The sequence below is a fragment of the Dermacentor albipictus genome, chromosome 7 (genome assembly GCF_038994185.2).
Source record: "Dermacentor albipictus isolate Rhodes 1998 colony chromosome 7, USDA_Dalb.pri_finalv2, whole genome shotgun sequence".
NCBI lineage: Eukaryota > Metazoa > Arthropoda > Arachnida > Ixodida > Ixodidae > Dermacentor > Dermacentor albipictus.
Window position 1 is genome coordinate 4804172 of NC_091827.1, and position 22775 is coordinate 4826946.

The following is a 22775-nucleotide window of genomic DNA, read 5'->3' on the forward strand; positions in this document are numbered from 1 at the left end:
CCTTCGATCACAAGGGAACGCCCGGTATAGATCCAAGGTACTCGCGAAGCTGAAGGGACAAGTTAGTGATAGCCTGATTACACTGTGATATCATCAACCAATCAATTTTTATTATTACATAAAATATACAAATAGTGGTTAGACAGTGGTTAGATAGTGGTAGATAGATCAGATGCACTGAGCATAATGCAATCTTGATCATATTGTACAGAATCCGTACCTTTTCGTGCCCAAGTTGGAATATGCTCTTTTGAAATATCAGCTTATTTTGCTTGCTGTTCACCTAATAGAATTTTAAGCCTTTTTTCTTTCTTGCTGCAAGAAATGTATTTTTCTAGAGTTGTTTCAGCAAATGTCTTTCAACATAATAGTGTTACAAGAGAGCTTTAAATAAAATGTCTCAAAAGAAATTGTTAAACCAGCATTTGCTTTCGTTGGCTTTTTCATGTTAGCTTATGCACTTGCTGCACAAGAACTTTTTTTTTTCAGTGTTTTTGACGCATTTCACACGAGTTACTCCGGCGGGCACGGGCCCGTTCGTGTAATTTTAAACCCCGTAATGAAGCATTCGGCAGAGAAACAACTGCGTATGGGGTCAGACATTACGATCAAGGCGAAGGCTACGTATGTCAACCACTGGTGGTAGACCCTTTTTTTACGACGGAACTGCACAATTCTCTATAGTCGGATGCAATTCCAGACCGCAGTGAAGCGCCGCCCACGCCCTCGCAACCGTCAGCCACTGTTCCTCCGCGAGGCTGAAAAATGTTCTGTACTTCCTCTGGTACTTCTAACTTTCCCTATTACCTAAAGTCGGTAACCACAAGATTAAAATTATTAGCGCGTAATTTCAAACATTTTCACTCGTCTATTATAGTGGAACTGTGAAAGCATAATTATTTATTGAAATGAAATACAACGCATACTTCGTTCCAACGATTTATATTCAAGTTTCACTTCAGTTGGCATTGAAGTTTCATGAGTAAAACGGGCTCAGCGGTGAAACTAACTGCACCGTGAAACTATGAAGAGTGAAATTCTCAGACACCATACACTTTGTCCATGTCTGTTGCACACCTCGTGGCTTCCGCCTATGAAAAGACTCAAGAACAGCAGACGCTCCGGATCTATCAAGTACGACACCATATTGAAAACGTCGCATGACGACGATTTTATTTGCTTCTGTGATTGGCTGGTGGAGTAACAGAACCCCACGCGGTCCATGCGCCTTAGTTTCCAACTGCTGTGTATCCTACTATACACCCCAATGCACTTGTGTCCGTGGGCAAAAATGTGGCCAATCCCGGAGTTAGTTAAACACTGGGCTGACCGCGCCGGAGGTGAAGCAGGCGTCAAGCACTTCGCCAATAATAATAATAATAATAATAATAATAATAATAATAATAATAATAATAATAATAATAATAATAATACATGAAATAAATAAATCAAGATGAGTTGTTTCAAGTCGATGGGCATACTGGGATCGCCTGTGAACAGCGCACGCACTCTGCCTGTCTGCGTGCACCGCCAGCCACAGGTTGCACGGCACATGTGCCACATCGGGAGGACACGCGAAACGAGAGCGCGCGAAATCAGCGGCGCGCACCGCCGAGCGACGTGCCGTCGGCACTAGAGTGTTGTAGGGGTTGGAGTACGGGACTTCGGGATGAAAACCCAACTTGGGAGGGATTTATTTACATATTATACAGGGAGGTGAGCGTCAAGTAACAGGCGTACAGACATTACGGGCCGGCAGCAACTCGGACGCTGCGGCCCGCGGCAAGAGGTTCGAGAGAGGAGAATCAGGGAATCAGGGCATGTCCCAGGATCCTCAGGTCTCTCTGGAAGGCTTCTTATAAGCCCTTCGAGCACTGCAAGTCACGTCATGTTTGACCAATGGGAGAGTCCACTCCGATGACGCCACTTGCAGCCAATGGTAGGCGCCCGTGTCGCGGGGCACACCTGTCGGGGCTCTCTGCGGTCTTGCCACGCAGACTGGCAATCACTTCTAGGCCGGAGAAGGAGGGGGGCTGCACCTGCTCCATTGTCCGACGCCCACCTGCAAATCCCGGCGACTCGGCTCCGCAGCGGTGGCAACAGCCTTCTTCAAAGACGAAGGGGGTCGATTGCGCTCCATTGTCCCAGGCCCCCTTCTAATCCCGGCGACGCACGAACTTGTTGCCTTAAACTTGTTTGCTCGGCCGCTTCTCTGGAATGCGCTTTCCTGCTCCTGCATTCCTCAATTAGCTGTGCTGCCACTCGAAGCGGTTTGGGGAACTCGAAGTAGCCTCAGGAACCAGCTCCATATCTAACAGCTCGTCCTCGCCCCGGTTGTTCTGAATGGCCGGTGAACTCAATTCGCTGGCCAGGAGGAACGCTGAAAGAAGCTGCAGGGTACTGGGGTCGAGCCTCGTTTGACGAACTTCGGGATCCTTGGCCCTGGAGAACAGACGTCAAACAAACAAAACAGCACAGCGCTGCACCACGCGTAAGCGCAGGCTCTTCACCCCTGACTCGCCAGACTATTACTGAGTCAAAATCAACCCTGATCTTTTATTTCCCCAATTTCGACAACAGTTCCAACCACCCTTCCAAACAGCTATCCATTTCTCCTCGATTGCCGACAAGACCAGAGTACTATTGTTGTTGCAAAACAAAAGGGTCGTTGACGATGCAAACAACAAATGAAAACAGCCGAACATAACTTAAGTGACCTAACTACACGAACAGCATGTTTCCAATCTATCGCAGTGGCGTACTTATCGCACGTAATGGTGCCACTGAACAATCTGGTCAACCTCACAAGTACGTAATCACAAGCGCATTAGCCTTGTGGTCACTAAACAAAACGCGTACTTGCGTTGTAGGCAAACTTTTCACTTACGCTTACTCACGTTTCTTCCCTGAAAGTCCTACAGGACACGTGACGTAAACGAACAATTAAACTCGCGGGACTTACACACTCCGCAGAACCCTTAAAATAATGCGTCTTAATAACTCGTTCCACGCATACTTATCAGAGAAGTCAGAATACGGCTGCCCTCACACACACACTAGCAACCCAGTCATAAAGTCTGCTTCCTTCCGTCCACACAGGACACGCGCAAATGGAACTAAGAACGCTTCGCCGTGCAAATCATGCACTCACTGAAAATCTACGCGCTTAACCTTACAAAATTCAAAAACGCTTAAAAAGAAAGAAGGTTAAATAACACACGCGCTTTACCATAGGCCTTTCGACGATAACCTTGACCCTCAGGTTACTTACACACACACAAAAAAGAAAGCCTATTTACTTATTAATGAGCATCTCGCGAGACTACATGTTTACTTAAAACGCATCTTTCAAACCTCGAGCTTCTCAAACGAAACACTAACAGAGCTCATACCTTACACATTGAAAGAAATCCTAGTCTCAAATCGCGAAAACTTTCCGATGCTCAAAAATAAAAAAAAAACAACATAACACGTTTCATTTCTACGGAAGCTCTCTTGGCCTCTCATTCCAAACGCTTGCGTCTGACTCATACTTTGAGTCTAACCCGGGGTGGACGTGGTCTGAAAGCTACTCTGGCTGCCGAGAGACAACAAAAGGGCTGATTCACTATCAGCTCCCCCAAGACGTTACGGTCTCCTGCCAATTTGCGTCCTCGCGCCCCGCTTTCAACACAAACCCGATTGACCGCGTCGCTACTCCCCACCTGGTCTCGTCCTGCCACCTTGCGTTTCTTCGAACTGCACGCTGAGCTGTGAAAAGAACTACGGAACGACGAGGAGCTTAACTGCCTCGTGCCCTTTGTCCGCGTCCGTGCAGAACATTCTTCGCGGTCCCCCTTTGACCTGTGGCTCGAACGTTTTGGATGCGTCAACATCGTCCTTGACGACCGCATCTTTTTCCTTGCGCCCTGCCCTTTTGGGTTTCTCGCCATTTTTGGCGGCGCTACATTATTTACCGTCTCTCGGTCTTTACCGCGCTTCTTTTTACGGCGCTTTCTCTTTGCACTCGTTTTCATGTCGCCTCGTGCCTCGTGCTGGCCGGTACACATTTCGTCGGCCCGGATCGGTCTCTTACCCGCACAGTCTGAGTGATTTACATTTAAATCTACTCTCTCTCTGCCTCGACTGGCGGACAGCTCAACCGACTCTGGCACAATGCAGCAGGCTTTACTCGAGTAAGACAACTCGCACTCTTGCGAACTGCCCTCTACTACATTGCCCAGCTCACGCTGTGAATCGGCACACAGCCCGTCGGTATCGATCGCTGTCTCACGCGCACAGTCCGAATGATTAATAACGGAATCATCCCTATCTAGGCTATCTAGACTGGCGGAGAGCCGCACCGATCCCTGAACAATGCAGTTGTTCTCTCGTGAGCTACGGAGCTCGCCACCCCGAGAACTATTCTCAACTGCATCGTCCAGCTCGCACTTCACTTCTGCACGCACCTCTGGCCTGACATGGGTGCTCGCTTCTGTCGGGTCAGAAGTACCCTTTTCTTCGCTAGCAACCTCGCTAACGTTACCAGCGACGCACACACTCGGTAACTGTGCCAATTTGTTCGCAGCTGGCCTAGCTGTCTCCACAGTCATCTGTTGGCACAGCACCTCGTCGCTCTCACTGCGGCCTTTAACGGCCTCTGTTGCCACTAAGGCATCGTTAGCAGCTAGCCTTTTCCCTTTTCCTATGAATCTGCAGCCAATCTCACAGGCACTACTCTTTTCGTCGGCTTCTGGCGAAAGTCCGCTAGACACTTCCTCATTATTTCGCTCTGTACTACCTACAGAATTTTCAGACAGCCGTTCTCTCTGTGCCAATAACTGATCACAATACTGTATCTCTTTGATCAGTGCTGCCTTCTCTCTCTCATACTTTTGCTCTCGCTCACGTTCGCGTTCATTCTCACGTCCGTGACGCTCACACCTAAGAGTAAGTTCTTGAAGCTCATGCTTCCGTTCATTCTCGCGTTCTTCACGCTGACGCTCACTCCTAAGCTCACGACGCTCTCGCAAACGTACACGACGCACACGCTCCCGTGGCTCCTGTATCACCTCCCAAGCAAGCCTAATACTTTCATCATCATTGCCACTATCGTTAATCGCCTTTATGATAGCTGGCGTTTCCATCCGTTCGTCCGCCTCAACTCCCAAATCGTCGCACACCAACAACAAGTCTAACCTCGTCAACCTTCTAAGATCCATGGCAGCTGCCCCGACAGGTGGTTAAAACTGTTTTCCTTAATTAATTTGTGCAAACACACAATGCAACAAACTCCCGATTCCCAGAACTATCAAAATTGAACACACAACCTTTGAGTCTGGCGAATCATAAGGAAAAAAACCACGCGCTCACTTACGGTTGCAGCACCCTGCCATCCGGTTCGTTCGTCCGCTGTTGCCGGTTCCTTCCGGACTCCCTGGGTCGAAGGCTCGCTCCTTCTTCGATACTCCCAGTCTCTTCGGACCTCTTTCGACGAAGGCTCTCTCTTCTTCGCTCTTCCCGGTTCTTTACGATCTCTCTCGACGAAGGTTGATTCGTAGCGCTGCCACCAGCTGATGTATTCGGAGGCGATCCCACCGCTGCCACCAGATGTAGGGGTTGGAGTACGGGACTTCGGGATGAAAACCCAACTTGGGAGGGATTTATTTACATATTATACAGGGAGGTGAGCGTCAAGTAACAGGCGTACAGACATTACGGGCCGGCAGCAACTCGGACGCTGCGGCCCGCGGCAAGAGGTTCGAGAGAGGAGAATCAGGGAATCAGGGCATGTCCCAGGATCCTCAGGTCTCTCTGGAAGGCTTCTTATAAGCCCTTCGAGCACTGCAAGTCACGTCATGTTTGACCAATGGGAGAGTCCACTCCGATGACGCCACTTGCAGCCAATGGTAGGCGCCCGTGTCGCGGGGCACACCTGTCGGGGCTCTCTGCGGTCTTGCCACGCAGACTGGCAATCACTTCTAGGCCGGAGAAGGAGGGGGGCTGCACCTGCTCCATTGTCCGACGCCCACCTGCAAATCCCGGCGACTCGGCTCCGCAGCGGTGGCAACAGCCTTCTTCAAAGACGAAGGGGGTCGATTGCGCTCCATTGTCCCAGGCCCCCTTCTAATCCCGGCGACGCACGAACTTGTTGCCTTAAACTTGTTTGCTCGGCCGCTTCTCTGGAATGCGCTTTCCTGCTCCTGCATTCCTCAATTAGCTGTGCTGCCACTCGAAGCGGTTTGGGGAACTCGAAGTAGCCTCAGGAACCAGCTCCATATCTAACAGTGTGCACTCTATGGATGGATGGACGGATGTTATGAGCGTCCCTTTTGGAACGGGGCGGTGGGTTGCGCCACCAAGCTATTGCTATTATACTGCCTAATGTCCTACCTAGGTTACAAAAGAAAAAAAAGAACCTATGAACACCCACAACTAAATTTTCTGATTCCCTGTTGCGAACTTTGCTGTTGTACGTCTCCGTTTTTTGTCGTTTCCCTACTTTTCTTCCACCAATCTTCCAATCGCCTCTTGGTGTGTGCCGACGACTCTAGTCGCCACACATCAGCGCGCCTATAGGGGGCGAGCGCCACCAGTGGAAAAGCTGACGCCACCGTCGGCGTGATGTAGTATGAGGGATCACGTGGACACAGCCGCCGCGTCGGCTGCTTCGGAGGCGCCGAAGCGAGCTGAAAACGAAAGTTTAAAGTCCCACTTGTGCTGCAGTTCTGATTACGTGGGGTGGTTTTCCCGCTTCGGGTGTCTGCTTGACAACACTTGAAAGCCCTATAATAGACAGTGGCTGTCTTTGAAGGCGTGCAACATGGTAGGCTACTACTGCTCGGTGCCTCAGTGCCGGACGTATACAACGGAGCCCGGTGTCAGCCTTTACACGTACCCGCAGGACAAGAAGCTGCGTGAAGCTTGGATCGCGATACTAAGAACCGGCAAGCAGCCATCGGCTAGTACTCGGCCATGCAGCAAGCACTTCCGCGAGGAAGACGACGTCGAGGCTGCGACGTTCGGTGAGTAGCAGAAAGCGCGCACTGCCCGGCTAATGTCATGAAGCTTTGATCTATGGACTTGTTGATGCTTTATGCTGGCAAGTTCACTGTAATGAAAAGGAAACGGGTAAGAAGCACATTTAAAAAAAGCATGGTATATGCTCATGATTGTTTTAGCACCAATCAATGAATGTATACTGGATTAAGAAAAAAACGTAGCGGGAAAACTGTTCGCTGTGAAGACCGATAAACATGCATACATTGCGATGCAACTTCAGAATTAAATGGTATTTAAACGTCCGAGACCTTAGAAGAAATAAAAGGAAGGTTGAATCGTCGTGACGGGTCATCACAAGTCGCCCTTGTAGGCGCCGAAGTCCCTAGGTGTAACGAAATTATTTTTGAACAGCCCTGGTAGCGTCCACGCAACAATGGTTGTTTGTGTACTGTCAAAAGCTCATATGCTGCGGCCTCACGGCACGGTGCGAGGACGCGCTAGTAGCGAAGGCGAAACATGGTGCGCGGACATGCATGCAGATGCACAGCCCACTATAAGAACATACTTCACATAGTTCGCGCTCAGCGATTTGCGACGTTTCACGCCATAAGCCGGTTCGGGAGACTTCGTCGCGGCGACTGCGCGCAGCGGGCGCACACTGTACGTATTCGGAGACACAATGTCTGCAAACGATTCTGTGCTTTCCGATTGCCTTCGTTTCGAGAATAGTTACAGAAATACCCAGGAGGGCGTGTCCTTGTTGAGCGCCGACAGCAAAACCTATGAGGAGCGCGCCGCGTTATCCCCCGTACTACGCAAGCGTGGTGCTTCCGACGCGTGACGACTCCGCAAGCCCTCGCCCCCAATAGGGAGGGAGAATACAGTGGCGCGCGACATGTAGGCTCCCTAAGCGCGCTGCGGGGAACCGACTATGGGGATACCTGTGCCCGAGGAGGAAGGAAACTAAGGAGAGGCCCTGACGTCACTCTTTGTGAAGCTAAAGTGAAGCCGGAAGTTGGCGTTGCTCATGGCGTTGCTCCGCCTATCGGGCCAGCTCTCCTCTCTTGTTTACATTTCTCGCGAAACCACACCGCGCTGCGCGCAACCGTGCTGCTCGGACCCACGTGTTCTGCAGCAATACTAAGCAATCGTTAGCACGTTAGCATGATTCCGCGAAAGAGGGCGACATTTCCCGCGGATATTCCTTCGTCCGTAGCCATTCCCGTGGCGCGGTACATTGCGTACAGCGTTGCGTGCGCGTTCATTTCACGAATTTTAGTTCCTCCTGTACCACCTGGCCACAGCAACATCCGGGAGAGCACGGTCCAGATAACGCAGCGAAAAAAAACACGAAGACCAACGCAAACCTGCCCGCACGGCGCCTTTGCCACGGTACGAAACCTACGGAGCAACACGTGTGAGCGCACAGAACCAAAACAAAGCCGCCATTGTGGCCCGAAAGGCGTGGCCGCTACGGCGAAGAAATATAAAATCAGCAAAAAATAGGAGAACGTACTACGTCACATCCTCCACACTTTTCTCCTAGCGCGCGGAGAGGGTGGGGCCTCTCCTCAGTTTCCTTCCTCCATGTCTGTGCCGTACAAACAAAAGATGGAATTGTGATAATTACTGCGTATATATATATCCAGGCACACCCAAGTGTGATATCGAGAAGTTTATGAACACGCAGTCTGCATGGGTTAGCCGCGATGACACTACCCCTGTGATCATCGACGGAGACTTCAATGCGGACATATCAAAACCTGACATGAAATGGTTCACTCAGCTTGTGCTAGAAAAATTCGGTTTCAAGTGCTGCACCAACCACCCACCTTGAAAAAGATAACTCCCCTTGTCGAAACGTCGGCTACCGCTTTTACCTTGTTCTCGTTTTGCACACCAATCTAACCCAGCCAACTACACGACAACGATCGTCCAAAGATTTAACTTTCGCCAAGATTCTGTCTAAGGTTGTAACCGAACCAATCTGTATATATCACAGTAATCACAAAGCTATCGTCACTACCATTACCAAATGAATAAAATAAGTGCATGTACCCTTGTCTCATCCTGTGTGATGTGCTACAACTTCGCTGATCATCCACCCTCACAGAGAGGAATGGCTCCTCAATTTTTGAAAAAGTTGATGGCAACACTTATTGGCACCAACTGTACACTGAACCTGTCGTTTCCTATATATTCCGCATTAGGCATGTCGCTGAAGCTCCCTACACCGTATGCCCTTTGCTCTTCACTGGTGGTGACCCTGCTCACTGCCCGTTTCCTTGCATGGTTCTTTAGCAGCCAAACCGGTGGCACTGCCGACTGTTTCCTTGGGGCCGCAACGGCGAACGCTGCCTTCTCTCAGGACAGTTGCATGCGCGGACAGAGCTCTAGCAATTCTGTTCTTCCTTTTTTTTTATATATAGCAGCAATAAATATCAATGTCATTATTGCTTAAATGAAGGCTAAAGGATAGCAGCATGAAATCGAATTCAAGAACATGACACTGAAGATAAGATTAAAAGAAAGAAATGTGGACGCAATGTGTGTACAAAAAAACACGTAGTCACAAAAAAAAAGAATAAGTTACGCTACAGAATTATTCACAGGAGCAGGCGCCAGTCAGTCGCGACGCCGGATATGCATTTATTAGCGACGCCGGCAGTCCAATCAGCGCTTACAATTAAAAAGCGCTGTGAATTCGGCCACCGGTCGCCCGCGCTCTGCTACGGCAACAGACAGGCGTGAAAAAATGTCAAGGCCGGCGTAGGGCAGGTTGTACGGTGAGATGAGGAAAATGAAGGGCACAAGTTGGGCTCAGCTGAACTTGGTGACAACGAGAAGTTTTCGCCAGAGTGAGTGACCTTCGTCCTACACGATGGTGGTGGTGATAGTCCCGATGCAGATGAAGGAGAAGGTGGAGGAGGAAAGACTTGCTTAGAAGCCAAGGTGTGGGAGAGGCCACCAGGAAGCGCAGCTTGCACACCGCGCGAAGAAAAAAATGGTAACCACGCGCTAACGCCACTACGCGCCGAGCCTCACGACTTGCCAACTCGCAGGACACTAAACTCCCCACGGTGATTATCGCCACATCGAGACACTCGGGTTTCCCCGTCACGGCAAAAAACGCTGCCCGAGCCGCACACCTTCGGCGATTACACCGGATTAGGGACGAACGCAAGACGACGCCACGGCCTTCACGTACCGAGCCGATCGCCAGCTGCGTTACGCACGACGTCCTTGCGATTCGGCCACGCACTCCCGCGGCGCCGTGTACCCGGCTGTGAGGCAGAGTCTGTGTTCGGCACAGGAAACGGAAAGAACGACTCTTATGCGCCAGGCAGAATACTCGCCAACACGCTGCGCTGAGTGAAACACCTGGACGAACGATTCGGGCCACGGTGCAGGTGGTAAATGGATATCGATGGCAAACGATAAACCAGTCTGGACTGGTCAATTTGGTCTTTCAAAAGTGTCACTTGGATTTCAGTGGTGAAAAAGTAAACAAATAAAAGTCGATTATTCGAAGAGAAAATGAGAGCCATGCTTCCCTGTGTGAATATTGGCGCCGAAACCGCTGCTCCCGTGACACCCTGTAACAGATTAACAACGCAAAGACAAAGAAAGAGACAGGGTGAGCACTGACTTCGATATAACTATAGCTTGTTCGGTGTATATATATGGTGAGAGAATAAGAGTGAGAAAGCAAATACAACAACCACAAGTAATCAACCAAGCAGAACCATCAACACACAAACAAAACGAAGTCTTAGCTTATGTTACGTGGCTTCCACGCGTGAAATTAAAAATTTTAGCTCTTTTCTTGATAAGGCATTTGTCGTAGCGCTCCATTTTAGCGGCTTCCGTTATCTTGTCAGTATGTTTCCGCCCCTGCCAACAGCACAGCAGCACACAAGCTTGGGTTCACAGTTTCTTCAACATTTGCAAACAGAAACCATTGCTTTTTTTTTTGCTTTTTCACTTTTGTCTAAGGGACTCCACGCACTGCGAAAAAAAAAAAGTGCGGAAGTCATCGTCGTCGTTGTTGTTGCCTATCACGTGTGTGGCTCCTACCCACGATGAGGGATTGGCCAAGAAATGGGTGGATTATTTCAAATTAATATGGAGCATAAATTTCCGAATATCTATGGAATTAGCATTGAATAGCGTATAATCATCTGTTAAAATAAGATCAGGAAAGTCATACCGAATGAGTAATAATTAATTTAAAAGTACACAAAAATATTGAACTCCGCAGGGCATTCGTTTGGATTCTGTAAGAAATGTTTGGATAGAGAAGCAAGGATCCCCTGTGGCTGAATCCCAATGTGGGCGCCCCGAACGAATGAATAGCAGGTTCCGACGAGTCCAGGCAAATTCTTCAAAAGGTATTTCCAACAATCTTTTTCTTGCCGCAGTAAAGTGGCGACAAGATAGAAGAAAGTGGTGAGTCGTCTCCTCCTCATTACAAAAGGAACAGAGGGGGAAGGGAACCAAACCCGACCTGTGAATTTAGCGTTTGTCCCGTCATTTTCGTTGTCCTCGTCCTTTGACTACGTTGCTAGTCTGTTCCAATCAAGTGTCCCAAACCAGCGCCTTGCTCCCACGGCCTGTGTGATGTCACGAACGTCTTTGCAGTCAAGGCAGAAAGCTGGGCTAGTCGGTGTGACATCATTAATCAGAAGACTAGCGCAAATAACAGGGACACAGACGGAGGAAGCGACAGGACGAGCGCTAATCGCATCGAATCGCATTGCAGTCTCGGCACGCGCACTCCCGAAACGCGATCTTTGTTTTCCTCGATGCTGTACTCTCACCGTTTTATTCGTCTTCTTTATTCTGCCACACCTGCGCTCGACTTGCCCGCTCACCTTCCCTTACGGCCGCAGTACCTCGCATCGCTGGTGCACCGATTGCCGGCCGCCCAGTGGTGGGCACGTGTCACGCCGCTTCCTGTGCGCAGGCGGAGTCTGCGCAGACCGATCGAGACGCACTCCGCCGTCGGTTTTCTCCGTGGTTTTCTCTGACCCCCTTTTCGCCACGCTTTCACCGGGCTCGGCGCAGAGGGACTCGGCCGCCACCCCGGCCGGCCGGTCTGCTGCGTCGAGTGGCCGTAACGAGGTTGACGGCACACCGGCGTGGCTGGCCCTGGGCCGAACATCGAGGCGATTCGGCTGGCCGCTCCTGCTGGCGGCGTGGAGAGCGTGCGAGAGGATTCAACAATGGACCAGCCCCGACGACGACGTGGCCGCCGTGTGCTATGCAGCCAGCGCAATCCTCGTGCAGAATTTCGCGTTCGACTTTACTGAGAAGCTCTGCGTGCTGCCTTTAGAGGGAGAAAACACGGTGTCAACGAGGTTAACCGGCAACCACAAGAATCGGGAAAACCGAGAATCTCGAATTTCAGTCACGTAACAACTGCACGAAGCCAACGTACAATGAACCGAAATAGTTAGACCAAGGTTAAATCTGGCGACACCAAATTCATGATGAACGAGGAAAGCAAGGGGTATACGCAAAAAATGGGCCAGTATATGACCTAATAACCGAAACGACGGGACTTGGAAGTTGTTTACGTCGCACCTCTTTAAATATGAACCAGCGACGTTTTGACAACGGCCACCCAGCACTGGCTTGTCGGTTCCCATTTTCCGGAATGCCAAGATGACGAAAGCCTAAACCCCATGAGCGCGATTTTGTGCGCGACAGCGACGAGCGATGGCTTCGAGCGACGGATCGCGCCGTCGCGTGAACAGATCGCTCGGTCTTGTCGCGCGATCGCTCGGCGCTGCAAATCTAGAATTCGTCGCTCGTCGCCCGGAAGTGCTATGAGCGAATAGCCAATAGCGCGAAGCCGGAACTGGATGCACATAACTCAAGTAATTCCGATTGTCGCACGGAACGAGCAAACGATTGGATTTTTATACGTGTAAGGATAAGACCGCAAGACTTTTAAAAAATATTTTATGCTGCTTTTTACAGTAAAACACATCAACTTAAGCTAATAAAGCACGCGTCACGCTAGTTTTGGCGCCTATATTGCTGCCCTCATACCGGCAACACTGGGGGAGACGTCGTTTGAACAAAGTTTGAACACAAAGTGGACACTCCGAACGAGGAAGCTGAGGAATAGATACCTACAGCCGAGGGAGGGGATCCAAAGTGGTTCTAGTGTGGGAAAGGAGGTGAAGGAGACGGAAAGAAAAATGTGGGAAGAAAGAATGCTCGGAAAGCCATCGCTATCAATGTATAGGTCACAAAAACAGGAGATTAAGAGAGAGCTCTTATTTGATAACTCGCGGGGCAGCTCACTATTATTCGAGGCTAGGACGGGGGTTTTGAGGACGAAAACATACAGGGATAAATTTGAAGACGTGGACCTTCGGTGCGCAGCTTGCGGAGCAGAAATGGAGACCACTGAACATATAGTGCTGAGATGCACAGCCCTTCGCCCGACCCAGGCAGAGGGAACAGAGGCAGATATGGAAGGGGCATTAGGTTTTCCCGGGGAACGAGGGCAAATAGATGAGAAAAGAGTGGCAGTAACGAAGGGGAGGCTAGAGGATTGGTGGAGGAAGTCAAGGGATAGATAATAACATAAATCGGGGACAAAATGTTTCCTCTACTGTTTTAGATAGTTATCTTGGGGGGGGGGGGGGGAGTAAAAACTAGGTTGGGCAAAAAAAAAGAATAATAATAAAATAGGAGGGGGGGGGGGACAAAAGGCTAGGTGGCGCCAGCCGCCGCCCGTTACAAAGGGTATAGCCGCCATCCATCCATCCATCCATCCATCCATCGAAGTCATTGCTCGCACGAGGTGCGACTTGTAGGCGACGAGCGAACGCGACAGGCATCTCCATCGCGTCGCTTGTCACTGTCGCGTGCGAGATCGCTTGCATGGGGTTTACACTGAACGGGCGAGCCGTCTTCAACACCTTCCGTTGACAACTGTATTTCCGTACCGGCAAGAAAAAGGGGACCGTATTCCAAGAGTCGCTGCGGGCGATATTTCCGGGCCTTTTCTGGTGCACAGGCCACGCATTTGTGCACAGACGACTGAGGCGAGCGCGTTCTGAATTTCATTTTCAGCGGTCTGACCCTTTCGGTTGCTGTGTGACAATTGTGCACGCTAAGATAAAGCATCAAAAGCAGGAGTGCCGATGAAAATAATGATAATTAGAACGTATCGCGCACATCATGACACACTTCAGCTTGGACGTGTGCCGCAAATTTGTCAAGTGCTTTAGTATAAAGAACTGTATGTAACGTGGGCTCTCGGTGCGAGTGTGTCATGTTGCGGTTTCAGCTCTTTAATTTGTTTTTCAGTGTATTATGTCCGACACATTTTCCAAGTGCCTGGTGCTTTCCAAGTAATCTTGACATGGAATAATTGGTGTTCTCATATCTGACTCACTGAAGAACTAAAAATTCAGAAACCGTTCTGCAGCTGTTGCACGCGTTCATGATTATCAAGATCCAGAAAATGCGGCGGAACTACATTATCAATGGACAGAATTATTCGCCGCCCGGGGAGGCTGTACAACCTAGAACGTGAGTCTTCCCTTTTCGCGAGGGCTAACGCATACCATTTGACTCGCCGCTTCAGAACGATCTGGATGTGCTGCCAAAATACCCGCCGCGGCGGCTTAGCGGCCATGGTGTTGCACTGCTAAGCAAAAGGTCGCGGATTCAAATCACGACCTCATTTAGATGAGGGCAAAACGCAAGAACGACCATGTCGCGTGCATTCGGGGCACGTCGAAGATCCCCGGTGGTCAAAATTAATCCCCCACTAGGCGTGCCTCATAATGAAAACATAGTTTTGGCACGTAAAATCCCATTATTGACTTCGTTCATTCATGCTATCAAGATCACGTAGGACTGCTTAAAGCTGCATAACGAGCAAAAATCAACCTATCAGAGATAATCAAGCTTTGGCCGAGCTACTGAAGCCTACTTGAGCTTGCAGTAAAGCTTGATTAGCGCTGCTGTGTTACCTTTGATGCGATGCCGGAGCGCTACGCAACGATTCGTCGGATACACCATAAGCTACATACATCATCATTATGACGTAGGGTGGACCAGGACGAAGGAAAGCAATTACGTAATGTACAATTTATTAGAAACAAACAAATATTCATACGCTACAGTGATGATCAGAAGCAGCAGCCAATCAAGCTAACAGTAGCGTCCTCTCGCGCATAGAATGTACATAACTTAATATATAGGTGGTATGGGCCCGTCTAGCTGGTGGTGTTGCGCAGTCATCCTGCCCAACGTAAAATTCGCATCAAGCGTCGAAATAATTTTTTTTTTCTCATTGCTTCAGAGAGCGCGTGCTCTCACGTTCGTGCTAAGGCCATTCCTATGACATCACCCTTTCTGGCTCCCGTTACCCTATAACAAAGTCCCGTTATCGCTGCTAAAAGCGTCTGCGAACGACAGGGGTCCCACGACTCGAGAACGTGTCGGCGTACGTATACATGCGTGCTGCCACACTCGAAACCAAGGATGTGACTTTATCGCGCCATTGGATAGCAATAGGAGTGTTTACCGCCGACGAGCGAGCCAACGCAGGCGAACTGCGTATTGTGCGGCACCAGCGCGTCCGCCGCGGCCGAGTTCGCGCGTGCCTGTGTGCGTGCGACCCGTACGCAAACGAGCGAGGCGGGTTGCGTCAGCGGGGCACAGCCGCCACACGAACTCGGTGCGTCCACTGTGGTTTGGACCGCGCTCACCTGCTGACGCGTGGCAATCCTCGTGAAAACGGTCCCCGTTAGGTTTATCTCTTTAGAAACACATTAGGGGCCCTGCATCGGCCACTGAGTAAAGGGGGAATCGCAAAAACAAAGAGTAACACGCCTACTCGTGCATTAGGTTAGAACAGTTAGACGACACAATGGTGACACTTTCCTCCGCGACACCAGCCGTGGATATTTATTTCCTTTCGTTTTGCGGTTGAACTGAGCGTCAGGGGCTGCTTGAGTCGTTGGCTGACCTATTTGAACGTTCCAAAGCAGCGCAGAGGCAACGAGGGCGGAGCGATAGAGGCCACTGTGGAAGTGCCAAAGGTATATTAGACAGCTGGACAAGAGTCTTGCAGACTTGCAACTCGCACGGTGGATCCGTAACTTCACAGAGAAGCACCACGCGCGCGTGCATAGACGACTCCCTTTCACGCTGCATGCTCGTACGCGCACTCTATGGGGGCCAAGAAGGGTGGGCGTTCCTCGCAAGAGGCGGCGGCGCCATTTATATGGCGCACCCGCTAATTGGATTAACCACACCTGCGGGGCCCGAATATGTATCCAATCGTTCGCTTACAGCACAGTGCCTACAAAGCTTCGCTCAAACGGGCCTTCCACGGCTAACACGAGCCCCTCGACCTGTCGCTTGCACAGCTGGCGCAATTAAACCAGCAGCGCAGTTTTAACTCCACTCCCGCGCGCAAGCAACGCCGAGCTCACTCAGTAGCTCGCGAAGAAGATGCGCCGCCGGCTAAACAAGGGTCGGCCGCCACTGCATTAATCCCCGGCAAATTGGATCGGCGGCCGTCGATGCGTTGCACTAGCGACCCAGATGGACCGTTCCTGTCCTAAATCGCGCCTGCAATCCTCTCTTTTTGGCGACAAAAAAAAAGAATACATCGGTATCGAAGGCGAGCTCATTTCAGCAGTGGTGTACCTGCGGGAACGTCCGACTGCCGCGATGTTGCGAGACCGCGAATGAAGAACGCTATCACTTACCACACCGGTGTTTCTACGTTCAAGTAGTATTTAAACACTGCGCCTTCGAAACGATAGAGCGTTCCTTCGGAGACACGCCGACAGCGGTGCCGACCGCGGGGTGACGGGTGATGCTGTTTAATTAGTCGGCAATCACCAAAGGTGCGTTACGTGGCTTTCAAACTTTGTTTCAGCGGGCTCGTCGTAATTGGGAATTTTAAGCAATCTCTCCGTACAAACCACATGAACTTGTGGATCTAAAGAAATGCTATTATCCGCGGAACTGCAGCACGACGAAATGCGGCTGCCAGAGCGCGCGAAACCGAAACTGGGACGCTGCAGCGAACGCAGAGCCCTCGAGGCCACGTTCTGCTTACGTCACCCGACCGCGAGCGCGCTGGGCTCCTTCGGGCCCGGCTGGTCCTGCGCGGGAGAACAGAAATGCGCCGCGCGGTGCAGCACGCCAAAGGACCGAAGTCGTTTAGAGAACCTGTGCTGCACCACAACGGCTCGGATAAGACAGGATACTTTAGAACGAGTGACGTCACACTTACTGCTATGAGATTTCGACATGAAATTTATAAGAAAAAAGAAAATTATAACTATGACTCAGTTTCTCTCCCATTCAACCTATCGCCGCGATACTATCGGAAATCGAGCTTTTGAAACAAAACTTTATGAAACTAAACTGATTCAGTGTTTCTCGTTAATGTGCCTTTAAGCGGCCTGTCCGTGCACTTTTAGGTGGCTGCATCTGCGACAACGCTTAGCCAGTTGTCCATATATGCCATACAGGCCGATGGTGCTATATTGGACGTCACCGTATTGTGTAATTCTGAAATGACGGCATTATGGCACAACCAGGCCTCACGACATGGCGGAATTTGACTTCCCCAATAGCGCTGCGCAGATGTGAAATTGTAATTTCAAGAGCAACGCAGTAATTGACATTGCACCAAGCTATGCTTCCCCTTCGTGCGTTTGAAGGAAAGACGACGAAAGCATCCCTTTGCTGTCATCTGCGAGCAAAGAAAAGGACGTGTTGAGTATTTCAAGAAAGCAACGAGGCGGTGATGTTAATAAGACGACGCAACGTAACATTCTACTCGACATAATTTGAATCACGGAACGTTCAGATGTGCAAAACTGCGTATGGCCTACTCACGGGCCTTACAAAACAAATAGCCTAGGCAGCTTATTTTTCTACGTAAAGTGGCATTACCTTAAGCGGCGTGAATTTAAGATAGCTAAGTGATCGTTTTAGTCTTTCCCAACTTTTTTTTTTTTTTGAAGGGTTACGAGCGTCAAGCTGTTATTCCTGGCAATTTTTCTACATTAGTGGGATCATATACAATCGGCTAGTAGCGGTTCGCGTCACAATTAAGCTGTCATTCGCAGCCTTTCTCTGCTAGTAGCCAGCATCACGCACATCAACTTTTTGATGTAAATAAACTATCATTTCCGCGGTTAATGCAAACACGGGTGGCGGAATAATTATCACTGGACGCCGGCGTCACACGAGTGAAGAAACCGAAACACCACACCGCGTGTTCGCGTCACACTGTTCGAGAAATCGAAACTGCGACGAAAACGGCAACGTTCTGGCTTCTTGTCGCATACGGACACGCGCCTACGGCGTCGCGGTCCTTCTCTCCGTACAACCTCGCCCTTGCGGCCTGTAACAACGGCGAGAGCTTGGTCTTTGGTCATCTGCGTAGTGACACAGTTGTCACTACGCAGATGAGACAGGGCGTTCTCACGGCAGCGTATGCCGTACGGGTGCGCCAAATGAGCTCGTTATTCCGTTCCGTGAGCTGTACGGAAGATGCGAATGCGAGATAGCTCGCTATCCGCGTTTCGCATGTCCAGAAGCACCTGGTGGATGCCGCAACATCGCTGATCGTTCCCAAGCGATAAGGGATCCGGTGACGGCGAAGTTGAGAGCCTGCTCTGCCTGCAGCCACAGCCAGCGCATCGAACGGGCGCGTTTGGAACGGCCGCTGCACGGTCGTGGACGCAGTAGAAAGGTTACGCCTGTTCAGCCATTAACGTCCGGATTCTTGCAAAAAAGCGCAATAAGCACGGGCACGTAAGACGTTTGTGGTACGCCTGTCCTCTACGTCGCGTGTTTATTACGTTGTTTCCAGCCCATGGCAGGCTTTCAGCGCATAATTGCCCAGAAATCATTGTAACGAAAAAAAAAAATGGACACAGCGGTGTCTTTCAGCTAATCCTTATTCACAAGCATGCAGACATATTGCATTCATGACCTCAATAAAACAACATAAGACCGCCAATCAACCAGATGGAAAAATACGTGCGATGACAGGTGTCAAAGAAACGTATCGGATTGATGAATGCAAAAACACGCACATGTTGGCGAATAGTTGGAAGACGACCCTCTGTGGTTTCTTTCTCGTGATTTCTGTGTAATTCTGTGGGCATATTCTGCCATGGATTCGCAATTCCAATTCACCCAAATCGAAACCTCTTTCCAGACAGTATCCAAGTCCCTCCCTATTTAATCAGTTGTGTGTGCTTTCGGTTACAACGTTACGAACTTATAAGTTAGCTTGTTTAGTACACAAGATACTTTACACCAACTCTTCCTTTCCTAATAACATATTTAAGTTCCCACGTCTGCCTATTAGACGAGGAACTAATGGCAATTTAAGTCTTCCCAGTTGCAGCAATGTGTGCAGAAAAGCCTGCTGGAGCTTCTTTGTACACTAGGCAATCTTTGCCGGCTACATGTGCCCTGCTGGAGCAGTACTTGTAAAAAAACTGGGTCTATCGTCGCAACGATATCGCCCTGCGACTCCTGCAACACCAGTCACAACCTTGCCGTGCGCAAACCTGTAAATTTGTGCCCATAGAAATAAAAACTGCCATAAACTTTGAGCTTGCTCGTAAACAGTTTCACCTCTGTAATCAAGCAGCACAAATTATTTTCTTCGCGGTTGCTGTCCATGTTCTTGCTTTTGGACATAGTGTCGCTGGTTAAATGAATATATCTGCCTTTCTTAAAAATGTGTATTTTTTAATAGGCCTGTAGCTAACCTACAGTGGCCCTTTCGTGCTGGACCGGAAACACTCCGGAAAGGTTATTGGTCAAAATACGCCTCTTATTTTTGACATTATACGATTAGGAAACATTATACATGAAGAGCTACTATGAAAATTGCAGACATTCCTTAAAATATTAAAGCAATCAATTACTGGCAATGCACAACAGTGTGGATGCAGGCACACAACCTTGCTTTTTCTTTTCCTCTGAAAATGTTTTTGACGATGTAACATGAAAATCGACAATTAATCGTCTAAATTTTTTTTCTGCTCCTGTACGTTCTTACATATTTCAGCTGCTTTTGTTTTATGTAATTACGCACTAAAAATAGCAGCTCCCACAGAAGTGTTCTTCCTATACGGTAGGGACCCTTCAACAAATTTGTTAGGTCCCAAAAGTGTGTACATTGTAACTGTACAGCCTATTTATGTTAAATAAACTTCCAAACTATTGGTTGATTGATTGATGCTTAACGTGATTTTACACCAGACCGCACTTGAACCGTTCTGATTTCTTTTTTTTTAATCTAGAACTGGCAGTCCAGTTTGGATTCGCACGCGTTCAGATGTAATCGCAAATCGTTCTTCTTCAGACGGTGTGCGCGAACAGTCAAACAGGCCATTTTTCTTGTTGAGCTCGCCGTTTCTGCGAGATACTGCAGCGAAAACAGACATACACACGAGCAAAATCTTGAGCAACGTATGCCGGTAAAGAAATCTGGCACCACGTTTGGAACGAAAACACACACGCACAAGCAATGCCAAAACATTAAGCGGTGATTGAAGACGGCGTTTCCGGGGTTCAACTTCCCATTTGCACAGGAGCGATAAACGTCCATTTAGGTCATGGGAACACGATGGGTCACTTACGAGAGGATACACGAATGTAAACCTAGATTACCGTCCAGAATGAAGGCTACTAATTTCGTTTTTGTCTCTATCCACTACCGCTACCAGCAGTGCTGCTCATCTACGACGTCACGACACATACCTCTGTATCGAGACACAAAATGTGCATTAAGAACGGGTGAAGTAGAGCTTCGTGCGATGTTCGTCTCGTAAATGACAGTTTCTTTATTCACTCCTCGTCCTATATAAAAAAAAAAGAAACAATGACAGCACCTCATTTATTTCTGACATACTTGACAGGCACAGTCGGGCGTGAGCGCTTAAATTCTCTGCTGCAGCGCCCTAAATTATTTTCACTAAGCTTCGCAACGACTATCAGCGACACAACCACCTGTCGTCAGGGTAACCGCGCGACGAGATGTCAACATTCGACGTCCGTCCGTCAAGGTGCCAACGAACTTCGCAGGGGCCTCTCGCCAAAGGTCGTTGTTTACGGCCAGATTTAGGACCCCCGCGGACTCTCGGCAGCGGCTTGAATGGCTAAAATTAGACAGCACGATGCGAAAGACGGTTCCGCTCTGGGGATGCCCGGAGAGCTTTTTTCAAGCTGCGAGCGGGCGGGTTGAATCGAGCGAGACCGGTACGCCAACTGCCGATCGGTCCAAAAGCCGCACTCTTATATTGTCTGGTGAACTGTACCGAGCGACTGCTCGCACCTGCTTGCTAATTGAGCAGCACAATGGACAAGCAAGCGTCGTTCATAAAGGATCGATTGAAGCGAGAACCGAAAGGTCGCTTTTCACATCCAAGACGGTCGTGCCAGAAACGTCGTAAGAAACGTATGTAATGCTTACGCTTATTTCAGAACTGCAATGTTAGCAAGGCAAAGTGACGCAAGGCACGCCGGCCAGCGCGACGGAATAGGCACTGTTTAGGAAAAACTCGTTCCACTCACCGTATTCTACGAAGTTGGTCATGGTCTTTTCCTTTCGCAACGAAGAGTTGCAGCACTCATCGTACAGCACGATTAACACGTCCAGGAGACCTTCAACCGTGAATGCTTTGCCGCTGACCAACACCGGTCCGCCCAGGAACATCTGTTCCAACTCGCGGATACGGTCGTCCGGACAGCGGGTGTCCGTCCGCTTGGACATAGCGGCTCACCAACGATGGTCCAAACTCTAAGAAGCTGTGTTAGCGTTCAGCCGATCGCTTATCCGGATCATGCGAAGCGCCGTACCGCCCCGACTGTACGCAGGGGGACTCGGACGCAGACGACAAACACTCGCTGGCCCCCTGGAGATGCGGGCATTCCGGAGACGGCACAATATCGGAGCTCACGGCCACGCACAAACGCCGTCTGTGTGACGCCGATGGAACATGATGCGTTCAATCTAGCCCCGAGGGAAACATCGCGAGCGCGACGCATACACCACGCACACACGACGCACAAAAACCACACACACAAGAAAACCGCACTTCACGCCCGCTTAGGCTTAGTGGCCGCCGCACGCAAAGACCGAGCGCCTGTGAGGTGTGGGCAGCGTAAACGAGATGAGTCGTCCGTGTTGGTGTGTTCGGATAGCCTTGTTGAGAGAGCACGTAGACCCGCAATAAAGCCGAGGAGTTGCGCTCTTAAACTAAAATCGCGGGCTTGCCTACGCCATTATAAAAATAATATATCTAACGAAGCAGAGCTGAAAAGAAAATGCTACTGCTAAACCTGTCAAGCTACGCGCACTCACTCGCGCAGCCGCTGCTTCCATCCGCATACTCGGCCAATGGCGGATCTCTCGTGCAGAACGTTGGGATTGTAAGCTTCAGAAAAACGCCAATAGAGTACGCTGCATTCGAAAACGAAAGTGAAAATGGTTGTTGGTTGGTTATGAACTAATTATTAATTAAATTTGTTGTACAAAGCAAGAAAGTGGCAGGATTGGAGTGAAAAACCTGAAAAAAAAACACGATACTCGAACGTGTGGGAAATTGGTCATGTTCAAAACCCAACGTGTATGAAGTAATTCTGGTTTACGCAATCGCTTCTGTCGCATTCAACCAGAAAAAGCATAGCCTTCAAGATATGCATCTGTTTATTTAGAACAGTAGTAATTGTAGATTACAAGGAGATGCCTTCATCCTACAGTGAACATA

The 22775-nt window shown here is 49.6% G+C and overlaps 1 protein-coding gene across 4 annotated transcripts in view; it reads right to left on the bottom strand.

The window, feature by feature from the left end:
* Positions 1–22400, bottom strand: part of gek (serine/threonine-protein kinase gek) — a 309659-nt gene extending 287259 nt beyond the window's left edge. For all 4 annotated transcript variants that reach the window (XM_065455026.1, XM_065455025.1, XM_065455028.1 and 1 more), the window contains exon 1: positions 21580–22400. In XM_065455026.1, the coding sequence (XP_065311098.1) occupies positions 21580–21778 (199 nt within the window). In that variant the 5' untranslated portion in view covers positions 21779–22400. The remainder of the gene's footprint in view (positions 1–21579) is intronic.
* Positions 22401–22775: the final 375 nt, after the last annotated feature.